This window comes from Ornithorhynchus anatinus, chromosome X1 (assembly GCF_004115215.2).
Source record: "Ornithorhynchus anatinus isolate Pmale09 chromosome X1, mOrnAna1.pri.v4, whole genome shotgun sequence".
Taxonomy (NCBI): Eukaryota; Metazoa; Chordata; class Mammalia; order Monotremata; family Ornithorhynchidae; genus Ornithorhynchus; species Ornithorhynchus anatinus.
The window spans coordinates 103,431,601-103,449,029 of record NC_041749.1 but is presented as its reverse complement, the minus strand read 5'-3'; the positions used below and the strand labels follow the sequence as shown (position 1 = coordinate 103,449,029).

Sequence of the window (17,429 nt, the reverse complement as noted above, 5' to 3'; positions counted from 1 at the left end):
ATTATTATTATTATTACAGAGCAGCAGATTGATGCATAGTTGCCTGTCTTATGGTAGATCCAGAATGTTGGTAGTGGATTCCCACTTCTAGGCACTGAGAAAAAGAGAGAAAATATGGGAACTAAAAGGAGGAACAGAAGATCATTCTGGCCATGTAACTGGAAATGTTAATTACTCAGTAACTGTAATTCCTGCTTCCCAGGAAGACATGTTCTTCTCTGGGTTGGTAACCATGTTTTTCTACATTATGGGGAGAAAGGTTTCTCTGCGAGTAATATGGTCACTGTGATTGGGTTGCAAATAGCCACAGATGCCTTCCCATCCGTGAGCTAAAGTGCTTTATGTAGTTTTGAAAAATGATCAGGGCCCTTCGTGTCTTCCATTCCTGTTCCCCTCTTCCAGGGGGGATAGGGAGGGGTACTGCACCATTGGGCAATAATGTGACCAACTCTCTAAAACCTATGATTATGGATCAGGTCTAGAGATCAACCCTGAATAATTGAATATCCACACAGAAGCCAAAAACTGAATTTTCATTTATAGTTTCAAACTTTCCCTCTCACCCAAATTGCTAATAAGTAACACAAATCAACTGGGTCTAGGACAAACCAAAAATTCCTTTAGAAAAAAAAAACTGCAGCAACTAAAAGTATAGGGTAGTACATGGCAGCAGCCTCATTTTCAATGGAATGCAAGGGAAATTTGCAGGTAGTACTTTATGGAACATTTTTATGGTATTTGTTAAGTTCTTACTATGTTCCAGGCACTGCTTACTATGTTCCAGGCACTGTACTAAGTGCTGGGGTCGATACAGACCAATCAGACCAATCAGACCAGTCCGAGTTTCACATGGGGCTCACAGTCTTAATCCCCATTTAACAGATGAGGTAACCGAGATACAGAGATTTTAAGTGACTTGCCCAAGGTCATGCAGCAGACAAATGGCGGAGCCATTAGGTAGGAAGACATAAAAGTCATTTTGCTGAGATCCTGCAAATAGGGTTTTTGGCCACTAGACTGCTAATGTGACCTAGTGGAAAGAGAATGAGGCTGGAGAACTGTATTCTGATCCCAGTTCTGCTCCTGGCCTTGTGTGTTAGGCCTAGGGCAAAGTACAATCTCTATGACCCTCAGCCTCATCTGAAAAACAGGCTCTCGTTATATCCTGGCTAGACTACTGTGTCAGCCTTCTCTCTCACCTCCCTTCCTCCTCTCTCGCCCCGCTCCAGTCTATTCTTCACTCCGCTGCCCGGCTCATCTTCCTGCAGAAACAATCTGGACATGTCACTCCCCTTCTTAAACAACTCCAGTGGTTGCCTATCAACCTCCGCTCCAAACAAAAACTCCTCACTCTATGCTTCAAGGCTGTACATTACCTTGCCCCTTCCTACCTCTCCTCCCTTCTCTCTTTCTACCGCCCACCCCGCACGCTCCGCTCCTCTGCCGCCCACCTCCTCACTGTCCCTCGGTCTCGCCTATCCCGCCGTCGACCCCTGGGCCACGTCCTCCCGCGGTCCTGGAACGTCCTCCCTCCTCACCTCCGCCAAACTGATTCTCTTCCCCTCTTCAAAACCCTACTTAAAACTCACCTCTTCCAAGAGGCCTTCCCAGACTGAGCTCCTCTTCTCCCTCTACTCCCTCTACCACCCCCCCTTCACCTCTCCGCAGCTAAACCCTCTTTTCCCCCTTTCCCTCTGCTCCCCCCGCCCCTTCCCATCCCCTCCGCACTGTACTCGTCCGCTCAACTGTATATATTTCCATTACCCTATTTATTTTGTTAATGAATTGTACATCGCCTCGATTCTATTTAGTTGCCATTGTTTTTACGAGATGTTCTTCCCCTTGACTCTATTTATTGCCATTGTTCTCGTCTGTCCGTCTCCCCCGATTAGACTGTAAGCCTGTCAAACGGCAGGGACTGTCTCTATCTGTTGCCGACTTGTTCATTCCAAGCGCTTAGTACAGTGCTCTGCACATAGTAAGCGCTCAATAAATACTATTGAATGAATTGAGATATTTGCTCTGCTGATCCCTTAAACTGTAAACCCTGTGTGGGACAGGGACTGTGTCAAATCTGATTATTTGGTATCTTCCCCAGCACTTGGTACTTAGGTAAGTGCTTAATAAATACTGTAATAAGAATAATGATTATGGTGATAATGTTGCTCGTATGAGCTAAGAACATAGGACACGCCAGTACTGGATCCTCCAACCTAGGATTTTGTCTCTTGTAGAGTCACTAAGACACTTGAAGAAACCATGTGATAGTGACCCTACTTACATCCATCCTCAGGTTAAGGATTAACCAACACGTCTTTCTCCTCTATGTCCCAAACTTTCCACTTAGTGACCTCTCTGGACCGCTCATCTTTGAATTTCTCCGAGCCTCTCTCGAGCTTACTGATTTTTTTTTCCTGCCCAGCAGCCATTGTGCCCATTGTGGTAATGAATTCCATATGCTTAGCGTCTCCTGTGTGAAGAAATGCTTCCTCTTGTGTGCTTAAGAACTTGCCACCTTCCATTTTCATTGTATGTCCCACATCCCACAATGGCGGGGGTTGGTGAACAAGAGCTCTGTGTTCACTTTGTTCGCCCTGCTGCCTTGTTACCCATGTCCTGTTAGCCTTGTCAGCCCTGTTCCTTTTCAGTTCCTGCCTGAGGGTGCTCACGGCCCTGGCCTCCCTCCCCTGAAAACAGGGTTTCAGATGTCTCTTTAGTGTCACACCATTCCAAAATCTCTTTCATTTTTTAATTAAAATGTTTCAGCCCCAAAGGCCAGGCTGTGGCAGAAGGCTTTGGAGGAAGCTATTTAGTTTACTGAGCATGCACACTTAATTACTTTCCTCTAAAATTTCATAAGGGCCACTGACATGTGGACGTGCATTATACAAGAATCCTGTCTGGCCCGAATCAATAATTTATAACGACTTAGTAACGACCAGATCAGGATTCTGGTTTGGGAGGTGGCTTGTCACTGCATCAAGATATTGATTTTGATGAGATCAAAGCCCGGCACAGGAAGGGGCAGATTATTAGCACTGACAACCTGGGCAAAAGACTTAAGACTTCAGTGCCCGGTTGACTCCAGATTTGGTTCTCTAACACCCTAGGATGCCAGGGTGAAATGGACCTGAAATACACAAGAGAAGGGGTTCATTCAGAGCACTCACAGAATCAGGCTGCCTGGCACCTGAAGGCCACTTCATACCTTTGGCCCTGTGCTAAGGGCTCTGCAGCTAAGTACTCTGCAGATGGTTTGTGTGGCTGCAATCAAAAGGAGCTGCTGATGCTGTGATTTTGATACCCTTTTCTCACCCGCTACTAGGTAAATGGTCCTGTCCCATCTAATGATAGGGGGTGGAGCATCTGGGGAAGGTTCCAGTAATAATAATAACGGTATTTGTTCAGCGCTTACTATGTGCCAAGCACTGTTCTAAGCTCTGGGATAGATAATCAGGGTCTATCCTATTATCAGGTGGGATAATCAGGTTAGCCCACTTGGGGCTCACAGTCTTAATCCCCATTTTCCAGATGAGGTAACTGAGGCCCAGAGAAGTTGAGTGACTTGCCCAAAGTTACACAGCTGACAAGTGGCAGAGCTGGGATTAGAACCCACGACCTCTGACTCCCAAGGCCGGGCTCTTGCCACTGAGCCACGCTGTTAGTGGTGAGAATTTCACCAGCCACGAGAAATGGTCAGAGAGAGCTGATGGAGCGGAGTAATGGCAGGAGGACCAGGGAGACAAGCCAGCTGTGTGGGAGTTGGGCCACCCTCCAGATTCCCCTGACTGGGTTGAGTGCCTTGGCCACTTACTGCTACTCCCTCTATGCCACCAAGACTAGCTCTGTGTCTGGCTTCTGGGCCCTGGATGTTGATTGGCCAGACAACCCCTGCCACAAGCACAGGAATTCCGGATGACTAGCCGAGAAGCAGCATAGCCTAGTGGAAAGAGCACGGGCCTGGGAGGGGGAGCATCTGGGTTCTAATCCCAGATCTGCCACTTGCCTGCTGTGTGACTTTGGGCATGCCATGTATCTCTTCTGTGCCTCGGTTTCCTCATGTGTAAAATGGGGATTCAATACCTGTTCTCTCTCCTACTTTGACTGTGAGCTCCATGTGAAACAGGACCTGTGTCCTGCCTGATTTAACCTGCATCTACCCTAGCACTTAGAACAGTGCTTGACAGATAGTAAGTGCTTAAAAATATAAAAATAATAATAGCCAACATCCCTGCTATTTGAGTATAGTTTATACCTTGAATTTGTGAGGTGCTTTTATTTTCTGAAGGTCTTTCGCAGCAGTGTGGCTCAATGGAAAGAGCACGGGCTTGGGAGTCAGAGGTTGTGGGTTCTAATCCCGGCTCTGTCACTAATCAGCTGTGTGACTTTGGGCAAGTCACTTAACTTCTCTGTGCCTCAGTTACCTCATCTGTAAAATGGGGATTAAGACTGTGAGCCCCACGTGGGACAACCTAATTACCTTGCATCTACCCAGTGCTTAGAACAGTGCTTGGCACATAGTAAGTGCTTAACAAATACCAAAATTATTATTAAATTATTATTCGGTACCTCATTTTAGCCTCGTATTATCACTGAGAACTAGGGAGGGACATTTCACCTCCATTTTATAGATGATGAAATTGAGGGAGAGGGGCTATGTGACTTGCTTGAGGTCTCCCAGCAGGGCAGTGACTAAGCTGAAACCAGAACCCACATTTCAGTCAATCAATTAGTAGTATTTATTGAGCACTTACTATGGGCAGAGCACAGTTCTAAGCGCTTGGGAGAGTGTGATACACTAATAATGAACGATTATGGTATTTGTTAAGCACTTACTACGTGCCAGGCTCTGTTTTAAGCGCTGGGGTAGACACAAGATAATCAGGTTGCCCCTGACCCACATAGGGCTCATAATCTTAATCCCCATTTTACACATGAGGGAACTGAGGCCCAGAGAAGTGAAGTGATTTGCCCAAGGTCACACACCAGACAAGTGGCCAAGCCAGGATTAGAACCTAGGTCCATCTGACTCCCAGACCTATGCTCTATCCATTAGGCCATGCTTCCTTCCATAGGCCTTGCTTCTTACGTTCCATTCTCACAAGAAGTTTGCAGTCTAGAGGGGGAGACAGACATTAATATAAATTAGAGATATGCATATAAGTTCTGTGGGGGTGAATATCAAGTGCTTAAAGGGTACAGATCCAGGGGCACAGGCAACACAGAAGGGAGAGGGAGTAGGGGAAATTAGGGCTTTGTTGGGGAAGTCCTCTTGGAGGAGATGTGATTTTAATAAGGCCTTGAAGTTGGGGAGAGTGGTGGTCTGTCAGATATGAAAGGGGAGGGAGTTCCAGACCAGAGGGAGGACATGGGCTAGGGTTGATGGTGAAATAGATGAGACTGAGGTACATTGAATAAGATGACATTGGGGGAGTGAAGTTTGCCAACTGGGTTGTAGTAGGAAATCAGTGAGGTAAGGTAAGAGAGATCTCCAAACTTCCAGACTGTAACTGCCTGTAAGTCACTGGCCAGAGGCAGGCTGAACAAGTCTCATTTGATGAGAAGAAGGGTTCCTACATGACCCAGAAATCTGAGGCTCAGCCTTCCCAAGCCCTTGGACTGGACCGATTCCTTATTGGTCCTAGAAAATATCTAACAGGTCTATGAGTCAGGCTAATCTGGAAGTGCATCTGGACCCACTTTTAGGAACTCCCAGACTGCCAGACCTTGTCACCGGTAACAGCAGCTCAGGGTTAGAACAGCAATCCTGCAGTGGGAGGATCCCTTAAAGATTGGCAGCTGCGATCCTGGTATAGCAGGCTGAGTTAAGACTTTCTTATGTCCTAAGAAAACACGGTCAGGTTTTTAATTTTAAAATGTGTGCATAGTGAACACTTTGCAACCCAACTAGGTCCAGGCAAGAACCTGGGTGGGGGGGCTTCCCTCCCACAGTTCGGATTCAAAGCTCATTCCCGGTTGGTGGGGTGGGGGAGTGATGTGACTTGCAGCAGCAGGTCCAGCGTTTACTGGGAATTTCATGTTTCATAATTTAAAATGTCTTTGAATCCCTGACGAAAACAACATCAAACTTGTGTTAAAATGTGCATAATAAAGACTTTGTAGTCCAACTTAGTCCAGGTGAGGAACTAGCACAGCTCCCTAGACCCACCTAAGATGACCTCGTGGCAGGCTCGGTCCCATTTGACTCCTGACCCAGACCTGGCCTAGCAAAGTTCTGCCCAGTGGTTCAATTTAGCCTGATGTTATCCTTGGCCTCAGGTCCCTTTATGCCTAAACTGACAATAACTCTGGTCTTCGATGCATAACATCTAGGAAGAAGTATTTTGAAAAGATCTTTATTTCTATTTCATCAGTTAAGTTAAATGCGCTTTGCTTTTCAAAGCATCTTATTAAAGAATAGCACTTCATCTCTCTGCAACCTTTGTAATGGCAGCTCATTCTGCTCGGAAGCCTTTTGTTGTGATGCTTAAAAGCAAAATCCATGTTGTAAATGAAAAGATGGCTGCTAATTGGTTCTATTGACTCTTGGTAGCATTTTCTTTGAAGCCCACTGCTGAAGGAACTGCCATTAAAAAGAACGAAATGTGCAATCCACATGCTGCCTGGCCTGCACCAGCTCTGACCTGGGGCCAGTTATGTTGGGATTGGCTTCTCCCTTAAGCTGATTCATTTCAGCTTCAGTAGCCAAAGTTCTGCCACGGTGAGTGAGGCCTAGAGGGGGTGTGTGTGGCGGTGGGGGTCGGGGAGAATCCTGCATTGCTCATTTTGGTTAAAGAAGTTCAGCAGATGGAGAGTCTGGGACAGATGATTATTATCCTGATGCTTTTGTACTTTAATATAGTTTACTCACACAATAAACTATCCTGATTAGCCAGTTAGTGCACCTAAATATAAGCTGGGCTCTGCCACCTGCCTGCTGTGTGATATTGGGCAAATCACTTAACTTCTCTGGGCCTGTTTCCTCATCTTTAAAATGGGGATTCAATCCCTGTTCTCCCTCCCACGAAGACTGTGAGCCCCATGTGGGACAGGAATTTTGTCTTATCGTGGGACCCAGTAAGCACTTAACTCATTATTATTACTATCTCGGGCTTCTCTTTGGGGAACTTCTGTGGTGCTTTGAGTCTGATGAGGCTTTGGAAAAGAATGAAAAGGATTCCTCAGAGTAGAGCTGTATTACGTTCCAGTAGACATCTGCTGCTTGCCTGTTTCCACCACCCATGCTGACTCCCTAGTGCCATCTGGACATCTCAGTCCACTAAAGGTCAAGTACTGGGGTTTGGTCCTGAGATTGCTCCTTGAGCTTTTTAAATTTTTAGCTGCTGCCTGTCCTCCACCAAGAAAAACTTCCAAGGGAACAATCACAAAGCTGTCAGTTTTGCAGTTGAATCAAAGCCCCTTGGCTTTCCTCATTTAACTCAGGGTCCTACTTCATTTCAAATTGTTCCTTGTTCTCTACTGTCTTGCCTCTTACCCTTTGTTCACACACTCCCCCCTCATTTTCACCAAATCTGTGTCCTTTCCTTCCCAAAAGGCCCCTTCCCCCAGGTGGCATTCCCTGATTTACCCCCTTCCCACCCTCCTGATCATTCCATGCCCTCAGATAACTCTGCATGCCTTTGCACTTATTTATTTGATAGTGATTTATTTATTCACTTGGATCCGTTACCTATACCAATCTCTCACACTCTCTTAACTCTTCATCAATTTATATTCTCCCCATTACACTAGAAGCTCCTTAAGATTAGGGATCATGTATTATACTTGTCTAGTGCAGTGATCTGTTCACATAGGCCCTCAGTTCATCTTGGGGCTGATAATGATGATGGAAATCTGTAAGGGTTTATTTGCATTTTAATGTCAATAATCTGCAAAGGGAAAGTGAAGCCTTGATTGTACCTTCCACTTTTGTCTGTTTCAGTTTGATTTACAGGTTGGGCTGAAATTTCTCTGAACATTCCCATTCCTGACTGAATTTATTCTGGTAATTCTGAGCTGATATTTATATACAATGCCCATTCTGCTTTGGGATTTTATCTGTCAATTCACAATTACAACACCTTTCATTCCTGCTCACCTCTGTTCCCTTGGCTCAGGCTGAAGAATGCTAGAAAAAGGGGAAACCAGCCTTCCACTACTATATATAAATGCCAGAGCAGAAACAGAAGGGGGAAATGTCAGGGCTTGGCCTTAGCATTTATTTTCCAAAGAGAAGGCATTTAGTCCACGTCCCCGTTTACTGATTCTAATTCAGTGAATCAGCTGAGCACATTCGTCTAGTCTGGGAGTGAGGGAGGGGCCAAAACACCCCTGGGCCAGTTATCCGGTGCCACTGAGGCAAGGTGCTCCTCTGGCGGTAACACTTGGGACCTCCCGATTCACAAAGTCCCAAGCTTCTGTAAACTGGTGTCTGATTTATGTCCTGTCACTCTTGTGCATTTGAATGGCTACTCCCACTTTTAATCATGGTTATTATTTTGGGAGCAAATAAATGCTTGCTATGTGCTATGCACTGGGGCAGATACAACTTTCTGAGGCTAGACATAGTCTCTGCCCCACACGATGCTCACAATCTATCATATTCCAATTTTCCAGATGAGGAAATGGAGACCTAGAGAGGTTAAGTGACTTGCCAGAGGTCACAGAGGAGGCCAGTAGCAGATCTGGCACTGGAACCCAGATCTCCTGACCCTCAATTCCATGCTGACTCCAGATTCTGATATTGTGTTGGTTGGACGCAATTTCTGTCAGTAAGGGGGCTCATCAGACTCCAGTCCTGTTCCCTGCTACCCTTGTCCTGAGTGGCTTGTGTACAGAGTCAGAATTGACCAAGGAGGTGGGCTGACTGTCCTGGAGATGGAGGTTCCAGTGAAGCAGACTAACTGTGCAATTGTCTTTCTTGAACCTTATTTCGCCAATCTCCTGCTGCAACCCAGTCCACATGCCCTGTTTCTCTAATGCCAATCTACTCACTGGACCTCCATATCATCTGTCTCATCTCCGACCCCTAGCCCACATCCTCCCTTAGGCCTGGAACTCCCTCCACTCTCCCCACCTTCAAAATCTTCAAAAACACAGTCCGTATCCCATATGGAGTTCCCGGTCTTAATCCCCATTTTACAGATGAGGTAACTGAGGCACAGAGCAGTTAGGTAACTTAATAATAATAATAATAATAATGTTGGTATTTGTTAAGCGCTTACTATGTGCCGAGCACTGTTCTAAGCGCTGGGGTAGACACAGGGGAATCAGGTTGTCCCACGTGGGGCTCACAGTCTTAATCCCCATTTTACAGATGAGGTAACTGAGGCACCGAGAAGTTAAGTGACTTGCCCAAAGTCACACAGCTGACAAGTGGCCGAGCTGGGATTCGAACCCATGACCTCTGACTCCAAAGCCCACACTCTTTTGCCCAAGGGATGCAGCAGACTAGTGATGAAGCCAGGACTTGTGTCTTAAGTTTGTAATTTACAAACTGGAACCCTACTGGTCTGAAAGTGATAATGCTTGATAGTGAAAATGATAATGCTTCCAGAGATGCTTGAGGAGCTCCTGAGGGAGTAACACTTACACGGGGGAATCTAGATCAAGGTGAAAACACTTGTATCCGAGGCTGGATGTCAGCAAGCATAGTTTGTGGACACCTACCAACCTCCTAGAAAATAAGGTTTGTTATGTAGAGTATTGCTTTGTTTCTGATTCATTCCTGGGGACTCAGAGTTTTGTTGGAAGGGTGAAGACTCCAGGTCTTGGGGCTATAGGAACTGGAGCAGCTTCATTAGCCAGAGTGCTGTATTTACCCCTGCTCACTTTGAACCATGGCATTGTTTTCTACAAGGGAGGTGAGCACTCTTTAACAGTCAGGGAGGTGGAAGGAAACCTATTCTAGGGCCTGGAAAGTCAGTGTAGAGAGGATCATTCTGTGAAATGGCCAGCTTACTCTGGCCACCACCAACGGCTAGTCAGAGCACCCTCCCAAGTGTCCAGGATCAATATTATTGGAAGTCAAGGGGAAAAACCCCTACCTTGACCTAGCACATTTTGAACCTCTTTTTATGTCCCTTCAGGGCATTCTGCCCTGGCCATATATTCTAGATAAATGACCCCTTTTGGACACAGTGTGCCCAGTTGGGTTTGGCTCTGGTCTTAAATGCTGCATTTCTTGACAATTCTGTGGTTGACAGATTGCCTTTCTTCATAATGGAGCCATTTTTGTGCTGGGGGGAATAGCTGGAATGGCCCAGTTCAGTTTTTTTAAATGATGGCTGGAACAGGAAACCTTGGATTCGAGGGAGGTGCTCAGGTTTCTAAGATCCACAGACGTTGCTTGTTCTCTGCAGGATTAATACTGATATTACTCTGTGCTTTGAGCCCCACCCAGATGACACCATGCCAAGTTTCCCCTTCACTACTGACGGGACAGAAAGGTGTTTGCAAAGAGAGGAAGGCTATTCCTGTTCACACACACAGGCTCCAACACTAACATACATGCTTCACATACTCATGCTCATTTGCTTATCATAACATATGCTTACACACACACCTATTCATGCACTCTCCGGCATGACCACCCATCCACAGATGGGCGTGTGGACCAGAATGGCCAGTTTTTAGTATTTAGAATTGAGCCTGCTTCAAGGCTGGGCTGGTGTCATCCAAATATGGGATAATTGAGGATCCCTTCCCACGAAGTCTTTCTGGAATAATGGGACAAGGCAGACAATGAAGAGAAGCTCCTTAAGGGCAGAAATCGTGTCTACTGACTCTATTGTACTCTCCTCCCAGGTGCTTAGTACAGTGCTCTGCATTCATTCATTCAATAGTATTTATTGAGCGCTTACTGTGTGCAGAGCACTGTACTAAGCGCTTGAAATGTACAAATCAGCAACAGATACAGTCCCTGCCCATTGACGGGCTAACAGTCTAATCGGGGACAAGGTTTGGACAGGGTAAGTGCTCAGTAAATACCATTGCTTGATTGACAAGAGATGATCCGGTTTCTATGAGTTCTCCAGCAAGATGCGCGTATTCAGTCGAACCGATCCGCACATCCATTTGCACTTCAAACTTGCATATACCCAAAGTACACGCCCCCTTACCCAACCACACAGTTAATGCCCCTTCTAGGGGGTCAATGCCCACCCATAGCTTTAGGTAGCAACTCCATGGATTTGATGGGAGTGACAATATTTTTGTCACCACCGTGGAATCAATCTTGTGTCAACTGGGAGCAGCAGCAGGTTTTGCTGAGCCAACAGCATAGGAAATACCGCTAGCTGTCACGGTCATTGTGTCGGCTGTCCCGGAGTCCTATCCCTGCTTCACAGTGCGCGGTAATAGGGAGAAGACTATGCCAAAATAGCAGCACGAATTGAGGTCCCAGGGTGGCTAAGCCACCGCAGCTCAACCTAAGTACCTTTCACCAGAGACCCTGTCTCCCACACCGCCACTCCCAGAGCAATTCTGTCCTGAACTCACCACCTCCTGCCCCGTAAGAGGCCTCAGATCAGAATGGAGCTAGAGCCACGTAGGGATAGCAGCCCCAATCCCAGCACCGTCAGGATAAGGTACAGCCTGGAACTAGCTTGGAGAAGAAAACTTCTTTCTGCATCTTTCTGTCTCTGCTGAACAGCTCTGCTTTTGGCTGCCTCTTTCTATTCCCCCTTTCTGGCACTGTGACCAGATATGCTTAAATGGGAAGGTTAATCCTCATTTTTGGCATCTTGTTCTGTCACCTGCCTGAATTGCTTATGGTGGGGACCAATTAAGGGTCCTGCCTTCAGCTGGGTAGCAGGAGATTCCTCAGCTGCAGCAGCTGCAAAGTCCGCTTCTGGGTCCATGCTTGAGTAGGAATTTCTGGCATGGCTGTGCCAGAAATGCACCCCGTCCTGTCTGAATCGGTCCCCAGCCCCTATAGGGGGCCAATTCAGGCAGGATGGCAGGTGCTGGGGCCTCCACTCCTTCTCCCTGGGTTATGGTGTAGTGACACTGGCACTGACCTGGGGGAGACTGGTCTGTTCTGGGCCATGTTGCCGCTACAGCCGTCACCTAGGTTCAGGTTGAGTAAGTTGATCTGGGGTCACCACTCTCACGACTTGGACGAAAGCAGCACCGGTGTTGGTGGACCTCGTTAAGTTACCCATCTGTGCTGTGTTACAGACCAACAGCTAAAAGAGGCACCAGAATGGTTGCAGAAGCAATCTCTCTCCCTTTTCCTCCCCCCCCCCCCACCTCTTTTCCTCGCCCCTTTCTTCCTTTATTTTCTCTCCCCTTTGCACCCTTTTTTCCTGTGCTCCTTTTCTGGCCCCTCCCCTTCAGTCTCTGACTTTCTGTGTTCTAGGTCTCTATTATTATCAGCTTTCAACTCCTTAGCCTCCGATTCTACCTCTGCATCCTCTCGCAGGTTTTCTTCCCTCTACAGCTCTGTGTATTGTACTTTCTCAAGTGTTTAGTACAGTGCACCGAACTCAGTAAGCACGCAGTTAGTAGCACTGATTGAGAACCTGATATCTTTCAAGACCTGGCCTGAAGGCTCTGAGGGCATGACTGGATTAAATAGGATAATTTCCTCTATCCCCACCTTCAAGCACTCTTTTTCAGTTTAGTTAGATATACCGTAATGCTATTCTTCATTTTCAGGTATCCAAGTAATTTTAAACAACTGGAGATGGATGATCGCCTCCAACTTAACTGTTATTTTACTTTGATTCCTTTTCATGTGCCAAACGAACCATTCCACAACTGACAGCGTGGCCTGATGGAAAAAACATGAGCCCGGCAGTCAGAAGACCTGGTTTTAATCCTGGCTCTGCCACTTGCCTGCTGTGTGACCTTGGGCAAGTCACTTAATTTTTCTCTGCCTCCATTTCTTCATTTGTAGCATGGAGATAAAATATCTGTTCTCCATCCTACTTAGACTGAAAGCCTGTTGAGGGACAGGGACTGTGACTGACCTGATTGACTTGTATCTACCCCGGTGGTTAGTACTGTGTTGGGCCCATAGTCAGCACTTAACAAGTACCACAAGAACCTTGTTCCATTTGTCTTCAAGGATTTGCAAAGCTCTACCAGATTTATCTGGAATTATTGGACAAGGAATATTAATTTTTAGGAAGCTAAACAGTGAGCCACATTCTAATCTAAATTGAATCTCAAAACCCCATTAATCTTTGATGCCATAGTGTGTTGTTTGTATTGTTTAATAGGATTGTTAATTTAAAAGCTAGGTAGCTAATTTTCACATGCAATGGCATAGTCATGTGATCAGAGTTTCTCTGTAAGAGATCTCTGAGTTTGGGCTCTCAGATTTGGACCTGCAACTTTAAATGCTAATTTTGCAGCCTGTCACCCACATGGGCACTTCCAATAGAGGCAAAGAGATGGTGAGGAAATGTAGACTGCAGGGCTAAGTTTAGATCAGGACTGTCTGGGGCCCCAGTCCTCGTGTTGGAGTCCTAACATGTTTAAGGGGTGGAGTGTGCAACTGGGTGCGGGACCAGCTTTAGACATGAGGCCACTCTGAAGTAGGGGAAAATTAGCCACCCCTCCCATTCTATTGTATATTCCAAGCGCTTACTACAGTGCTCTGCACATAGTAAGTGCTCAATAAATACTACTGAATGAATGAATGAAAGACATCATGGGCAACATTTTGTGGAAGAGTGTTTCTCTTTTAGTGTTATCCCGGCCACCCCTTGACTGAGTGCCCCAGGCTGCTCAACTTTTGCCCTGCTAACAGATCACTTAATAATTATGGGCCAGGCACCATACTAAGAGCTGGGGAAGAGAGAAGATAATCAGGTTGGACACAGTCCCAGTCCCACGTGGGACTCACGGTCTAAGTAGGAGGGAGAACAGGTATCAAACCCCCATTTTACCTACAGAAAAGTTAAGTAACATGCCCAAGATCACACAACAGGTGAGTGATGGAGCTGGGATTAGAATGCAGGTCCCCCAATGCCCTGGCCTGTGCGCTTTCCACTAGGCCAGGCTGCTTCTTGGTTTCTCATATCTGACCTGTTGCCATCTTTGTGGAGGGCAGTAGCACCACCATCTTTTGAGAGAGGCCTCATATCTGCCATCTTTGAGAAGGGTAGCACAGATCCCATTCATAAGAAGGACCATGAGGCCAACATCTTTGTGAAGATCTGCCCAGCCATCCTGCTACAGTAAACCTTTAGAAAGTTACCATGCCTCCTGCACATATTGTCTGTAATCAATCAATAAATACAACTGATTGATTAGTACTGGTTGAAGTTGGCTCCAGCTGGGCACCCATGCAGCATAGAGGGAACATCATTCGGTGCAGAATTGCTCTTGTGATACAACCTATCATACAAAGCACTGGTGGTATTCTTCTCAAATGTGGGAGAGTATTCTCAAGCTTGGAAGTCCTTTGAGCCATGTTCCTAGAGAGGCTTTTAAAGCGCCAGAAATCAAGCCATTTGCATTTCACTTCTCTGGGTTATTTTCTTTCTCTTATCTGGACTAAACGAAACCATCATCTCCCAGGGAATCAGACTCCCACATGTTCTCAGGGACCTTTTCTTCCTTTCTTTGTTCTTGCCCAGCACCAGGAAAAAGTGAAATGTGAAGGGTCTTTATGAGCTAACCCAGAGAACGATTGTTCTCCACCTTTGTGTGAGAGCAAGAGGTGAGAGGGCACTTGTTGCTGATGAAGCCATTCAGCTCTAGTTGATGCCTAGTTTTGGCTTAGAAACCCAGCCAGATCTAATCAGTTTCTGCTGCTTTTTTGTTTTAGTTTTGTTGTTGTGGAAACTCTTTGGCAGGTTACTTTAGCGAGGGAGGGACCATTGAAACACAAAAATATTTTTGTGCTGTTCAGCTGTTGTTGTTTCTATAAAAACAGTGGCAAACTTGGAAGCTCTCAAAAAGAATGGGTCTGGGGGCCAGTGAGAAGCAACACATCCCAATGGCTACTGGCTGAGGGAAATAAGCCATCAAGGGTTGGGCTTTCTGGCCTCTTTTGCTTCAGATTCCCCTGGGTGCTGGTTCAGCCAGGGTTCCATGTCGAGCTGCTCATGAAGGCAAAAGAAGGTGCTGAGAAGGACCACGTATTCAGCTTCCTCTGCCCCACCTTCCAGGCAAATAGTGAATAAGAATCTTCTGATCCAGCTTGAAAGATTTAGCCAAAGAGACCGAGCACCTGTGCAGATAGGCTTATCTTCCTAGGTTAGAACTCTGCTGGTTTCATCTGGAAAGCCACCATCCAAACTAACCAGCTCTATCTCGATCCTTCCCTTAGCCAGTTAGCATCTCTTTAGCTTTCCGGATTTCAATTTTCCCAGTGGTCAGGGATGTGTTTCACACTAGCCCTCAAGATGCCTCAGTGGCTAAAAGAGAGTCTGAAGAGGCCACTGAGGGAATGTTACCCGTCAGAGTTGGGAATCGGTGCAATGGCCCATGTTTCTTTCTGTCCAGACTATTTCATTCATGACAATAAGCTGGAAATTTGCCCTGGGAATTGTAAACAAAGATGTGATGGATGAACTTGGGAGCATCTGGCTGGGGTTTTGAGTCCGCAAGAGACAAGAGCAAAGTGGTCCTTGTCATGGTGGTGAGGTAATGGGAAAGCTGGCATGACAGTGATGCCCTCACAGGCAGTCAAACAAATGTGGCAGAGTCCTGGTCTCAGCACTGACTGGAAAGGCATCGACGCAAACCAACCATTGACTGCTCCGATAATCCTATCTATAACCCTGGATCTAATGAGGTTTTTCAAATGAACTTTGCTTTTGGACAATGTGCCACTTAGTTGTCAGATTTTTAAATTGCCTGTCAACTCACTCTGTGAGTGTGTGTGTGTGTGTGTATGTATTTGCTCGTTCACCTGCTTGAGTGACTGGGCATGCATGGTGATGTCTACCCTCTCGGATACTGAAGTATATCAGGGATCTACTGAAAGTAGCTCCCCGAGTCCTAATTCTGTTGGGGGTGGGGGGTGGGAGGGGAAAGCTGGACCCCAAACTGGGCTTGGGTTTGGACAGGATTTGAGCTTCAAGGAAGAGTTATTCATGTTCTCCAGATTGCGAGGGGGCGGGGGGAGGGCGGAAGGGAAAGTGGAGAGTAGGAAGCACTCTTCTACTGACCATAACCAGGAGCCAACTCCACCACCAGGAACTCAGTTCTTCTCAAGATGCCTGATTGCCAGGGGCTGCATATACCCCATTTCCAGACCTGCCAGTCTTATCTGCCCCACCGACCCAGGGACTCAGGGGAAAATCTAATCGAATGTCTGCGGGCCTCCCGGGCAGCTCCCTACCAGGTCTCTTGGGGCCATTTTCTGCTCCATACGCTTGCTCTGCTCACTCCAGGATCTGCCACAGGCTCGCTATCTCCCACGCGTCTTACTGCATAGTGAAATTGAAATCAGAAAACGTATTTATTGCCTGAAAATGAATTTTAAATGAACCTTGTATGAAATGGGATCCTGGCAGCCAATTGACTGTAATTTGCAAAGTGAAATGTATACACAAATGAATATCTTTGGGATTCTTCTCTTTCGATGATGCTTACAGCAGATATTTTTAATTTGTTCGTAGGTTTGCCGGGCACAGCTCCAGACCTAGAAAAAAGAAAGCAAATTTTTGGGCAAAACTTTATACCTCCAAAGAAGCCAAAAACTTTCCTTCAGCTAGTCTGGGAAGCGCTACAGGACGTGACTCTCATAATCTTGGAAATTGCAGCCATCATATCTCTGGGGCTTTCATTTTACCATCCTCCTGGAGAAGGAAATGAAGGTAAAGATATGTTTATGGTACTTTTCAACTTTGATTGAGGGGAATGTAAGATTGTTCTTTTCCTTGATGGCTCACAAAGTGGGCAGTTGAACACATTTTGATTTTCTTTGCAATTCTCTTTTTTTGGGGGGGGGGTTTATTGGGACACGGGATTGAGGGCGGGGGTGAATGTGAATTTCATTGTCAGGCTGCCTACGGACATTACAAAATCACCACGCTTAGGAATGCTTCTTTTTAAATGCCTTTTCGATTACACTGGGAATATTTGTAGCTTTCTCTTTGCACTGCTAAATAATAGCTTGAATTTGTCTAGCACTTTGATTTTTCCAAAGGGCTTTCCCATCATTTCTCATTTTACCCTCACAACATCCCTTTAAAAGAAGAGATAGGTAGTACTTCCTGCTTCTCCAATGAGGAAATTGAGGCTCAGGGTAGTCTAGTGACTTGGCCTTAGTGACTGAACAGGCCAGCGGTAGAACCGGGCCTAGAACGCAGATTTCTCACTCTCCCAAGCTTTGCACACAGTAAGAGTTCAATAAATAGCACTGATTGGTGGATTGGTCTCCTGACTGGCAGACCTATGCATTTTCCATGAGGGGAAACCTAAAGGCCTTACTTTTAGAGAGCATCCAGGCTGACATGGGAGCA

The 17,429-nt window shown here is 46.3% G+C and overlaps 1 protein-coding gene across 17 annotated transcripts in view; it reads left to right on the top strand.

Moving 5' to 3' along the window:
• Positions 1–17,429, top strand: part of ATP2B2 (ATPase plasma membrane Ca2+ transporting 2) — a 563,774-nt gene that overhangs the window by 414,117 nt on the left and 132,228 nt on the right. For all 17 annotated transcript variants that reach the window (XM_029050120.2, XM_029050114.2, XM_039910392.1 and 14 more), the window contains one exon: positions 16,584–16,781. In XM_029050120.2, coding sequence (XP_028905953.1) covers positions 16,584–16,781 — 198 coding nt within the window. The remainder of the gene's footprint in view (positions 1–16,583; positions 16,782–17,429) is intronic.